At 39.0% G+C, this 12,626-nt stretch overlaps 1 protein-coding gene across 2 annotated transcripts in view; it reads right to left on the bottom strand.

The window, feature by feature from the left end:
* Positions 1-3,750: 3,750 nt before the first annotated feature.
* Positions 3,751-12,626, bottom strand: part of wdr21 (WD repeat domain 21) — a 34,997-nt gene continuing 26,121 nt past the window's right edge. For both annotated transcript variants that reach the window (XM_039741387.1, XM_039741388.1), the window contains exons 10-14: positions 9,254-9,346; positions 9,062-9,159; positions 8,158-8,334; positions 7,054-7,168; positions 3,751-4,354 (exon numbers count right to left, since the gene is read on the bottom strand). In XM_039741387.1, the coding sequence (XP_039597321.1) occupies positions 4,146-4,354; positions 7,054-7,168; positions 8,158-8,334; positions 9,062-9,159; positions 9,254-9,346 (692 nt within the window). In that variant the 3' untranslated portion in view covers positions 3,751-4,145. The remainder of the gene's footprint in view (positions 4,355-7,053; positions 7,169-8,157; positions 8,335-9,061; positions 9,160-9,253; positions 9,347-12,626) is intronic.

Below are 12,626 nucleotides of genomic sequence, written 5' to 3' on the forward strand. Positions count from 1 at the left end.
TCCACCATTCCAAAGATATCCTGTTCGACTGAGGAAAACACCATCTTACAGTATTTAAAAGATTACTTTTGAACATGAACAGGATTATTTTAGTTCTACAGGAGGTTAGCAAAGCCAGTATACTAGATAGAGCACCAGAAGTGGATAAATGATGATTATTCATATTACTATTATGGATATTGTTCTTGTTCATTAGTATTATTATGTTTTTTGTTTTTTTTTTTCTCAATTCAGTATTGTTCAGAGGTTAGAATCAATTTAAGGGGGGAGGTGTTGTATTATTAATCAGGCAGTTCATTAGGCAGACCGGGCAGATAGGGACCTTGTGTTTTGTTTTGCAGGAAGGCTCAGCGCTGTTAAGTCAACTCAGGAGTTATAGAAGTGACTTGATGTATTCCGTCTGGTCATTGGAATATTACAGTTGTACAGAAACCCGAAGAGTTCATACGGAATTAGACCTTGAAGAGGGTTTTTAAAAGGGTTCCTCTTAGGAGTATCTCAAATATATGTATACTGGAGAGTATAACTTGACAAATCCGCTCGAGCGGGACACGCGGACCTCAAAAGCGGGGCCCCTTAGGCGCGGAGCCTGGGGCAGTCGCCCCACTTGCCACCCTCAAACGCCTCTCTTGGATGTGTATGCAACAGTAAAGGCCCCTCTCCAATCTAATTTACTTGCAAGTCCGTTTTCAAAACGTTTTAAGGATTGGCATTTTTTGACAAAGATTCGATTATTTACCAGGATTTCCTCGCGATGTCTTTTGGCAGATGTGCAGTTAAGGACGCACGATTGGGCGGCAAATTGAAAAGAAAAAAAGCGCGGAGTCCAGCCAATTGAAAGAGAGCGCGCGCTGGCACACGCGCAGAAGTATCGGCGAGCTGAAACATCAAGGGGACCGAAATCAGTCCGATTGTCAGCCAGAAAGGAAGAAGCAGCAGCGGAAAGGATGGACCTGCTAGCTGGTGTGGCGGAAGTGCCGGCTGAGCACCCAGAAGCACTCCGGGTGTCCCTGGTAATCCTTCTGCCAGCACCTCCGGTTGTGGCGGAAGTGCTGACGTCCAGGGCTTTTCAGGCATTTGGGCGCCCCCTGGTGGTGACCACAGGCTCCTATAGGGTTGCTGCCTCCTCGTGGTCTGGAGGAGGTGTAGTCCCTATTCTGGTCCTTCCAGGCGTCCGTCCCGCCCCCAGCCGCTCACCACCCCCCCACTGCAGGACTTCCTATTAATATGAATGGACCCAGTTGATCTGCTTATTCATTCATGGTGTATTAGGGGGGTTTATTTTTTTCGTTTTGATGTATCTTGCACCATGTGCACCAAGTCAAATGTATATTACTATTTGATGGACTGCATCTCTTATGTTTGCTGGGGTAGGCTCCAGCTCCCCCTGCCCTGACAAAGTTTAAGTGGGCTTACCAAGTGGTATGATATGTAAGTGTTTATGGTCAATGACGCTTTATTGTGACAAAGGCTGAGGGAATATCATGTCCAGTGCACTGAGCACTGAGCACTGTCACTATGTATTGATAACAGAATGTTTAACTCTATGGATTCACTATTGTTTAAGTTTATCTGGAAGAACAAAACTGAATACATTAAAAGAATTAAAATGTTATAATGATGGTGGGTCTTAATGCAATACATTTACAGACATGTTCAAAAAATTGGATAATGAAATTTATATCCAGTGCAGACGCTCCCTGGTACTGGATCCCAAATTTGGTATTTGATCATTTTGGTGGCTTAAACCTCTTGCCATCCAGTAATTTCAAGTCTAGTAAACTCACAATCATACTTTCCAGTTTTCACAAACAAGCTCCTGATTCATGGAGACTGCATTTATATAAGAACCCTCTTGCACAATTTGGAACAATGAATACATATTGTAAGACAACAAATCTTTATTTATCAAGGAGTTGGTTGATCAAGACGATCTTTATGTTTCTTACCTTCTTAATGATCAAGAAGATCTTTACACTTTTGATGATTTTGTAGTTTTGATATCGGCAAAGATTACTCAACAGTGACAAAGAGCATTCCTGCTAGATTGAGTGTTGTTTAAAGCCCACTTGAGTTATGGCACATTTGTCTAATTACAGTCCACTACCTTTAATCAGTGGTATCAATATTATGGACAAGAAGTGAAATAATTACTTCATCAAGAAAGGTTTAGTCTCAGATCGTAGCACTTCAAGAGCTTATGCTAAATGGAAAGTTTGATAACCAAATAAAACTTAAGTACATGGTTGGAAAACAATGTTCAGCTACGCTGTGTTGTGAATTGCCGGAAACATCTATTAAATTCCCAGAACAACTTGACAAAATATCTCTGAAAAGGATGGCTGTTCAATGATTACATCCTTCAATCCAGGGAAGCACCCATTCCAGCTAGCATTGGGCATGAGGCAGAAACAGTCCCTGGACCGGGCATCAGCTCACTGGAAGGTGAACACAAGCACACACATACACTGGCATCATTCTATCATCACCAAATCCCCAAACCTACACGTCCTTGGAAGGACACTGGAGCACAAGTGGAAACCCACCAGGGAAACACCCAAACTCCAGGTAGGGAACGCCAGCAACATGACTCCCTACTGCAAGGCCGGAGCGCTACTGCTCCGCCACCGTGCCACATGCAATTAATTATTAACAGTATTTTTTATTGAAATGAAGTTAACGATTTATCTGTAAAATGTAACATACATGTTTTAACACATTTCATAATGAAAGCGATATCAAGTATAAATCTAAGGATTCTAAATGTGCAGAGGGCTGGAATGTCATAAATTTAATGTGTTCTGTGTGGCAATCACTGCCTGCCACTGCTGTCAGTACAGGAGGAAGCCCACAGAAGCACGTAGCGATTAACAACTGGGTTGGTTTTAAGATGACATTTATGACGTTCTACTTTAAGGACAAAATAAACTATTAAGATTAAAGTCAAATTTTCCACTTTAATCACGAGACCTTTTTTCTTCACTGTAACCGTATTTTTTTTTTTTCTGTGGCTAAAATACATTCTGATGCTGTTGCAAAGGTGCCAACACAAAAAATATAGCACAGAAGATGGCATGTGAGACGTTTAAAATTTATCGCATGTTTATGATAGGGAATATTCGACACTTGTATTGCCTATGCGAGAAATAGATGAAGAAAAGCATCATGGATACATTTGTACGTCAGCATTTAAGTTTGATGATTTGCTTCACCGCATCGAACCATTCACCAAAGCGCACACGTTGATCTTGTAGGATCTCCAAAGCGACTTGCTGTCTGTCACATGCTGACAGTAAACAGAGACTCTGATGTCACATTCCAACTTGAACATACTGTGTCCCCCGATTTTTTGCTGGTACTGCAACACGTGCATGCATCGCATTCATTTTTGAGGACCCGCTCAGAGGAGACATCAAATGAACACTGGGAACGTGTGGTAGCCATGATGCATGCGAGTACGGAGTGTGAACCATTAACTGGCCCTTAGGATAACAGGTATAGAAAATGGTTGTACAGCTTTGTGATACAACCAGAAATGTGAGCTACAGTGTGTAACTGCACATGGACCTTTCAAAGGGTCATCTTTCTTATGTTGAGATGTACGTATAACTGCCGTAGGCCGAACACAAATACAATTAATTCTCATTCTAAGCCAGGTTTACATTAGCAGCTACTAGTTTAATATTATTCATTATTTAAATATCAGGCATAGTATTTATTAAATAAAATAGACACTCTTAGGGAAGAATCTATGAATTGAAAAACACAGATTTTAATGTGTACTTACATAAATAGATTTTAAATTTATTGTAAAAAATAAATACATACTTATTACAATTTCAAAAATATGAAAAGTACATTTTTAGACTGTACATTATCGGTGATCAAAACTTTACAAATAAAAAAGCAACCTCACTCATCTCTTTTATCCAGTATAATCACACCAAGGGCTGGCCGACACTTGTGTCTACTTGTCTACAACATGGCTGTTAAAGCAAGTACAGAGTATTTATCGTTTACTATTTTCTATACTCACTACAAGTATTTTACAGCTTTGTTTCTCTTACTTATGACATAGTTTAAAAAAAGATAAATAAAAACAGAATCTGCACCCAGCAGATACCGTGTTATTCATTAACCTAGAGCTATTCCTGATAATCTGAGTTGTATGAATAATAGTACAAGTCCTGGCTGACAGCCATTAAAAGACCAGGAAGACCACTTTTTCCACCGAGTTGTGAAGAAAACACCACACTAGGCAATGAGTCTTTACTTGCTGGATGAGGGGAGGGTATGGTCCGTAGTAAATGTCCATCTGCCAGACTCCACAGTCGGGTGTAGCAGTCCTGACCAACTGAAAAATGAAGAAGATAGGGAGCACATCACATACAATATTCAAACTCCACACAGAGAAGTTAGATGCATAACGGAGAAAAACGTCATTTGGGGCCAAGGACTTTACGTTCCAGAGCCCTAATTTAATGTTCTTTTTTTTTCTCAAATTCCCCAGCCAAAAAAAAAAAAAGTCTCCCAAGTACATCATCCCCCTGTTTGGCTAACACATAAAAGAAAAAAAAACATTATTTAGGTTTATAATTAATAATCACTACTAAGTTCAAGAATAAATTGAACTCTGAGTCTGGGCTTGAAAATGTACTTCCTTTTGCTCTTGTTTTTTTATTCAAACCATGAAGTGCTTTGGCAATACTAAATTAACTACGTCTGTTTAAATGTATCCTGCAATGAAAGTAGCTTGTGTCCACTAATATGAATACAGGGCCTTTGACTCACCAAAAAGTGGATTCTGATAATGCAAGACAGTTTACCAGACTATCGGGAATGAAATACGTTTTATCTTTACAATGAAAATGGTTTTAGATTTTAAACTGAAAATACACTTTTTCTATAAGTGTAGTTTTTCACAGCAGTATTCAAAGAAATATGCTTGACAAAATTAAATTCTGGCCAAGCAAGAGAAGATTTATATTTAAATAAACATAACAGCACATTATGGCTTATAATAGCATTATACAATATTAAAACATTTGTTGTCTCTGGTATATATAGTGCAGGGATGGCAAACTCCAGGCCTCGAGTGCCGCAGTGGCTGCAGGTTTTCATTTTTATCATCTTTTTAATTAGTGACCAGTTTTTGCTCCTGCTTACTTCTTTTAAATTAACTTGACTCAGGCCCCATAGTTGTTACTTTTTCTTTAATTAGCAGCCAAACAATAATGAGACACAAAACAAGCCACCACACGACCAGCTCCCCTGTGCCCATCACACAATATCTGAAATTAAAGAGAGGTGATGGTCTTGGTAAGGTTGATCTCTCAGGTCACCAAAACAATTTGACGGTGCTCTTAGAAAGGACAGAAAAACAACAGTTTTCGAAATGTGTGCTGTGGCAGAATGAGAGCAGCAACAAGCCATGGAGTTAAATAACGGGTTTATTAGCAGCAAGAATAGGCTTCTCATTAAGAAAGTGATTGGAGTGAAATTGGTTGGAGTTTGAAGCCCCAGTTTAGCTGGTCATCTGTTAGCTCGTTTCACATCTCATTTCTGCTTGGCTGTAATTTAATGAAGAAAGGAATCAATTCAGAGGGCTGAACTCTTCTAACAGGGCTATTAAAGTGATGGGGAAAAAGTTAATTGGCAGAGAAAACTGGTCACTGATTAGGAAAAGGGTTAGAATGAAAACCTGTAGCCACTGCAGCACTCCAGGCCAGGAGTTCGACACCCCTGATATAGTGGATTCAGAAAGCATGGCACCGATTGAAAACTTCTAAACACAATTCATTCTATAGTGAAATAACTCGGGCACATACTAAGAGGAAAAGTATCAGGTGTTTGGTTTTTTTTTTTTTTCTTCTTATGTTCTTCCAAGGGAACAACCACAAGCAATGATGTTAACCTTTACAAAAGCATGGCATCATTAAGCAAAGTAGTAAGAACTGCTCACCAGAGGAAGTGGACAAACAAACTGCCCGAGAGAATCAAAGTAATTATAAATTATTTAAAATATCTAAGTCAGAGCATACTGCTGCCAAACGTGGATCTTTATTTCTCAGTAGGGGTTTAGCTAAACTACAACTTAGCGATGCTCCAATCTAAATCTGCTGATTTTCACTACAAAGGACTCAATCAGTAAATTGGCCGATCACAAAAAATGACTTTTTGCAGACCCTGCTTTTCTAAGCTCCATGGTAGTTTAGTTGCAGTGCTCCTTTACGAGAGGTATTATGGTAGTTGAGCCAGCACTTCCTGTAGTGTAAACAATGAGAAGCTAGTCAAGGCATGCTTTACCAAAGAACAAGAGAAGATTGGAATAATGGATACATATTTTTATACATATTTTATTAGATATAGTATGTATTTTAATGGGCGGCACGTTGGCGCAGTGGGTAGTGCTGCTGCCTCACATTAAGGAGACCTGGGATCGCTTCCTGGGTCCTCCCTGTGTGGAGTTTACATGTTCACCCCGTGTCTACATTGGTTTCCTCCCACAGTCCAAAGACATGCAGGTTAGGTGCATTGGCGATCTTAAATTGTCCCTAGTGTGTGTGTGTGTGCGTTGCCCTGCAGTGGGCTGGCGCCCTGCCCGGGGTTTGTTTCCTGCCCTGTGCTGGCTGGGATTGGCTCCTGCAGACCCCCTGTGACCCTGTGGCTAGGACGTGGCTGGTTGGATAATGGATGGACAATTCACATTTTGAAACACAATTTCATTTTGTTAACAAAAAATTAACAGCTAACACTTGTGGTCTATAAATGAGTTATAAAAACACCAAAGATAACACTAAAGGCTTCTAATGCATCTGGTTATGCAGGAGCTTAGTGTAAAAAGTTTTTAAAGAGATAAAGAGAAATTGGCATCCTGATTAGAGCATCCCTAGAAAAGCTAGATATTTCTGAAGGCGGCTATGGGATTCAAAATGAAAGTTTGATATATTACTTAATGTTGAATATACATATCAGCTACAAATGGCTGATAACATTCTGTCTTCAGAAAGCAATTAATTCTGAGCTTTAGTAAAGCCACATTTTCAGACTCACCAGCTAGCAGCAGTCCCTCTTGTTCATTTAGATGCAGAGGAAGGTAAGCGTGTTCATTATGATGTCCCACATATTGCCGCACTGATTTAGCCATCCTGATGTCCCATAATCTAATCTATAAAAAAAAAAAAAGTCAAGTATCATTCATTCTCCAACATGCTTATTCCAAATCAGGGTTGTGGGGAGCCCGAAATCTATCCCAGAAGCAGTGGTGCAAGACAACAGCAGAATGAAACATCAGTCCCTTCATGCTGTCTGCTCACTCTGGGATGAATTTGTTACCTAGTAAACTTTACACATGTGGAAGAAAATATATGTTTTATAAATTATTTTCAAATTACACTCGATTAACACACTCTCCATGCAGTCATCCTTCACTCTTCTCAATGAGTCCCTTCAAATCAGTTCCATTCTTTCTAAGTTCAGTTTTGTTTCATTGGTGCTCTAAACAAGCTAACAGCTCTTTTCAAGTTTCATTTCCATCTTTTACTCACAGAACTATTTTGGATGTAAGTGTATTGAGTCAAATATTGAGAACTGAAAGGTTGTTGCAATAGCTGGCTGAAATCTATAAATGTGAACAGATTTGCAAATCTCTTCAATAACTGCTTTATCTTTCGATGTAGAATATAAGAGTCTTCCACATTTTTCATTACCAAATTTAACACAAGAAAATATTATAGCTCTTAACTACAAAATTAAACTGTATATTTTTGATAATTGTTTTAAATTATAAGATCGCCGCAGGAAAACTGACACACTGAGGGAAGCAGAGGACCCTGCAGGTGAACATTACTGTAAAAGCAACTTAAGCTGTAGTGTGAGGAATGAAACATTTCTAAGTGTCCTGAAAAGAAAAAGAAAAAAAACAAAAAAACGTTACTAAGCTGTGCGTTTTTTCCTTAACTTACACAAGAAAAAGTACATTAAGAGCTTTCTGCCATCTTCCCTAAAATACAGAAATGTCAAATATTATGTTCTTGAACTTTTATTATTAACTCATAAAATTCTAAAGGAATTTGTCACAAAATGTGTAGTTAAGTTCCCGTGTATGGCAGGCATGGCTTGTTCAAATTTTACAAGATAATAACGATGGCACGTTACCTTTCCAAGCATGTCAGCTGCAACAAGGTAATTCTCATCTTGAAGAATACGGACAGACGTGATGGCCGAGTCCTGGTAGAACCGCACTCCCTTCCAACTTTGTCCTCGCCGTGTCCTCTGCCGAAGGTCAATGCTGAATATCTCTCCAGAACGACAACCATTGTACAAAACCGGAGCCTAGAAAGCAGAAATTAAAAGAAATTCACGTCAAAGTATTTTAACAAAAAGCAGGCAATTGTTAGAACTTAGTCTTTTAGTCATGTTAAATTTACATCCAAATATGATTCAGGTGAAGATCTTTAATACAGCAATGCTTATAAATTATGTCTCAATTGCTAAACAGTGACAGAGAGTTAATAGATCAGGCACTTTTGCAAAAGCACCACAACACAATTATAGTGTTGGCTGTCAACATAGGAAGCCCAGAATTAAAGCTTCTTCCTAGAGTTGCAACGAAAAGGCAACACGGCATTAGTAATTCAAGACCATAGTTTTGAGAACATTTTGAAATCTGCAAGTATCATTTATGCCATCTAGTTATGTTAAAAGTAGAAAATGGGATTTTTGAATAGGTTGGCAAATACTGGAGGAGATTAAGAAAGAGTGTAGCATTGAACAGATGAAGAGGGAAAGAAACAAATTACTCAAATATCTTTACATGTAACAAACAGGGAACTGTCACACAAGCATCAGTGTCACCACCTTGATGGAGGTACTCGTATAAAGCACAGGCCCATAATGTAAATGTGGCATAAATCTAAAACCATCATTTAGTCAATCAGTAACACAGGAAAAGATGCTTTGGACAATATCAGTCCTGAAACAAGCATCTGTATGCAACATCCCATCAGTTTAAGTACTCAGTGAATCCTGTCCGTTCTATCTGCCTTTTTTTAACGCTTACCCGCAAAGTGAACTGCTGTGCCAGCACATCACTGCTAATACCATAAGTCTGTCTCCGTCCTGTGACAGCATCCGTCACAATAACACGTCGTGATAAGCCTGAAAAAGCAACCCATTAATCAATAAAAACTTTAAAATTGGCCAAATCCAAAAAGCTTAAACTGCTTGATATAGTAAGGCAGAAATGACTCACCAGTACTAAAATTTTTGTCAGCTTGAGGATTCAGGCACCAGGCACAAGACCAAGCAGTAGAAATTTTAAAACTGCAAAGCATACCTGGCTGGTCTGTGACAAACAGAGAAGACAAAAAGAAAAACGGCTGTTGTATTGGTCCACATGTTAATGAAGAATCTATTGCTCAATAAATAAGGGACAAAAAAATAACATCAAAAATTGCTTGTTTTATAATAAACCAGGTCTACAGTACGTGTTTCCATGCGGACTAAAATCAAGCTTTTGATTGGCATAAGGCTTCTAGTTTTGGCACTTAGAATTAAGGTTTTGGACTTTAAAGCTGTACTTACTGCATACAATTTTGCTTTGATAGCTGGAACACACAAAACAAGATCAAAAAGAAAACTAGCTGCATTTATTTAAATACATGTACATTATACTGAACACTAAAATTACCTATGGCATACACTATACACTACAGGTTTGTTAGTTGAAGGAATATAGGTTAGCATATATCAAGTTTTGTATGCCAGAAATTGTAAATCTTGAGCTCTCCACTTCCCATTTCAGTGCTTAATACGACATTAGCATTTGCAGATCATCATTTTGAAAACAGGCTTGAAAATTTGAAAAACTGCAGTTCTTCAGTTCTGCCTCACTTAATGCAATAATCAGTGGAACGAGTTTGTCTGGACATGAAATACTCACCTGCAACTAGAATAATATTACATGGAAACAAACCGCAATACAAAATACTTTGTCTGGGGCACTGAAACTAATAATCTCAACCAAAGCGTAAAATCTGCTTTTTTTTTCTTGCACGCCATTTAAGACTTCTTCTTAAAAAGCATTAGACCAGCCAGTCATAATCACATTTCAGGGACTACTTACTAAATAATAATAATAATAATAATAATTCCAGGAAACTTAGACTGGAACTTGTGCCTTTACTGGGGCCGGAGAAGAATGCGCACTACAAGTACAGTAATCCCTCCTCGATCGCAGGGGTTGCGTTCCAGAACCCCCCGCGATAGACGAAAATCCGCGAAGTAGAAACCATATGTTTGTGTAGTTATCTTTATATATTTTAAGCCCTTATAAACTCTCCCATACTGTTAACATTATTAGAGCCCTCTAGACATGAAATAAAACCCTTAAGTCAAAAGTTTAAACTGTGCTCCATGACAAGACAGAGATGACAGTTCTTTCTCACAATTAAAAGAATGCAAATAGATCTTCTCTTCAAAGAATGCGTGTCAGGAGCAGAAAATGTCAGAGAGAGAGAGCGCACGACAGAAAAGCAAACAATCAAAAAATCAATACATGCTTTTGGGCTTTTAAGTATGCCGAAGAACCACAATAAAGCAGCATTTTTTAGAGGAGCATCCGTATCTTCTAAGCAAACAGCCCCTCTGCTCACACCCCCTCCGTCAGGCGCAGAGAATGTCAGAGAGGGTGAGAGAGAGAGAAAAGCAAACAATCAAGCACCGCGCGGGAAGCATATCTTACATCATTGAGGAGTTTTAGTTAATATGTAATACATGCTCTGAATGGGTAGCTTCTACGCCATCCGCCAGTAGCGTCCCTTGTATGAAATCAACTGGGCAAACAAACTGAGGAAGCATGTACCATAAATGAAAAGACCCATTCTCCGCAGAAATCCGCGAACCAGCGTAAAATCTGTGATATACAGTAATCCCTCCTCGATCGCGGGGGTTGTGTTCCAGACCCCCCCGCGATAGGTGAAAATCCGCGAAGTAGAAACCATATGTTTCTATAGTTATTTTTATATATTTTAAGCCCTTATAAACTCTCCCACACTGTTTATAAATATTCCCCGCAGAGTTATACAACATAATCCCTTTGTATTCTCTTAGATATTAGGTAAGATTAATTGAAATTATGTATATAAACACACTGTTTATATACAGTAAAACCTAAATATTATTTTAAAGATATTGAGTGTCTCCGATATAACATGTTACAGCCATTACGATAGACATGCCACCAGCAATAAATACGTACAATGCAACAAAAACAGTATACAGTAAATGTGTGTGTACAGTGACACTAAACGTATGTACATGTACTAAGTACTGTAAGTAGAAAATTAATTATGGTTACTCACCAACAATGACACGATGACTTGTCCGATAACAATGAGTTTTATTTTACTGCACAACAAAGGAGAGCGTTACAGCCCTTAAAGGACCTACTTCAGGCGATTGTGCAGCACTGCCGTTGTTCTTCTTCCGACAGTCTTCAATTCAAATCCCTAAAGCAGATTCCATCCAGACTACTGCCTTATTACATCCACTTACAACTTGTTTTGCACCCTGGTTAAAAGGACACTGCGGCCGTAGATCTTATATTCCTTTCCTACTTTTTAAATAAAAGAATCGTAGCCTTCAACAAATCCAAAACGCTTACCTTTTCGCAATCGCTAACATCTTCCGCTTTGCGCTTGGGCACGGCCCCTGAAGCAGTAGCAGATCGATTTGGAGCCATAATGAAGGGCTTGACTATGCACAAAGATAAACACAAAAGAGCACAACTCTTTACACAGCGAAACATGTTGATGCTGAATGAGCGAGACGAGACTTCCTGGTTAACACTGTATTCAGCAAGCAGGAACTTAACTGCGTGCTCTGATTGGTTAGCTTCTCAGTCAGGATAACTTAACTGCATGCTCTGATTGGTTAGCTTCTCAGTCATCCGCCAATAGCGTCCCTTGTATGAAATCAACTGGGCAAACCAACTGAGGAAGCATGTACAGGAAGTAAAAGACACATTGTCCGCAGAACCCGCAAAGCAGCGAAAAATCCGCGTTATATATTTAGTTATGCTTTCATATAAAATTCGCGATAGAGCGAAACCGCGAAAGTTAAAACGCGATATAGCGAGGGATTACTGTATATTTAGATATGCTTACATTTAAAATCCGCGATAGAGTGAAGCCGTGAAAGTCGAAGTGCGATATAGCGAGGGATCACTGTAGTTCCTGTTAAGGTAAAATTCAAGAAGAGCTAAAGGTATGTAGAAACATACGCCTTTATAGAACTCGGCAGTACAGTAACAATTTGCACGCAGTACAGTAACAATTTGCACTGAAAGGCTCCAGAGACAATTAAGTCTTCAAGGGAGAAGAACACAAGTATTCCTCAAAACTATGATAACTATGGTGATGATTCAAAAATGCTAACACAATGTTCTGTTTTATCAGATTTACAAGTCTGTGGTCTCAATGACATTGTATATATTGATTTACCAAAGGTCTTCACACAGGTCTCCATTCCAGTGAACAGAGAAAGTACAGTAATCCCTCCTTGATCACAGGGGTTGCGTTCCAGAACCCCCCGCAACAGGTGAAAATCCGTGAAGTAGAAACCAT

Source organism: Polypterus senegalus, chromosome 18 (genome assembly GCF_016835505.1).
Source record: "Polypterus senegalus isolate Bchr_013 chromosome 18, ASM1683550v1, whole genome shotgun sequence".
Lineage (NCBI taxonomy): Eukaryota > Metazoa > Chordata > Cladistia > Polypteriformes > Polypteridae > Polypterus > Polypterus senegalus.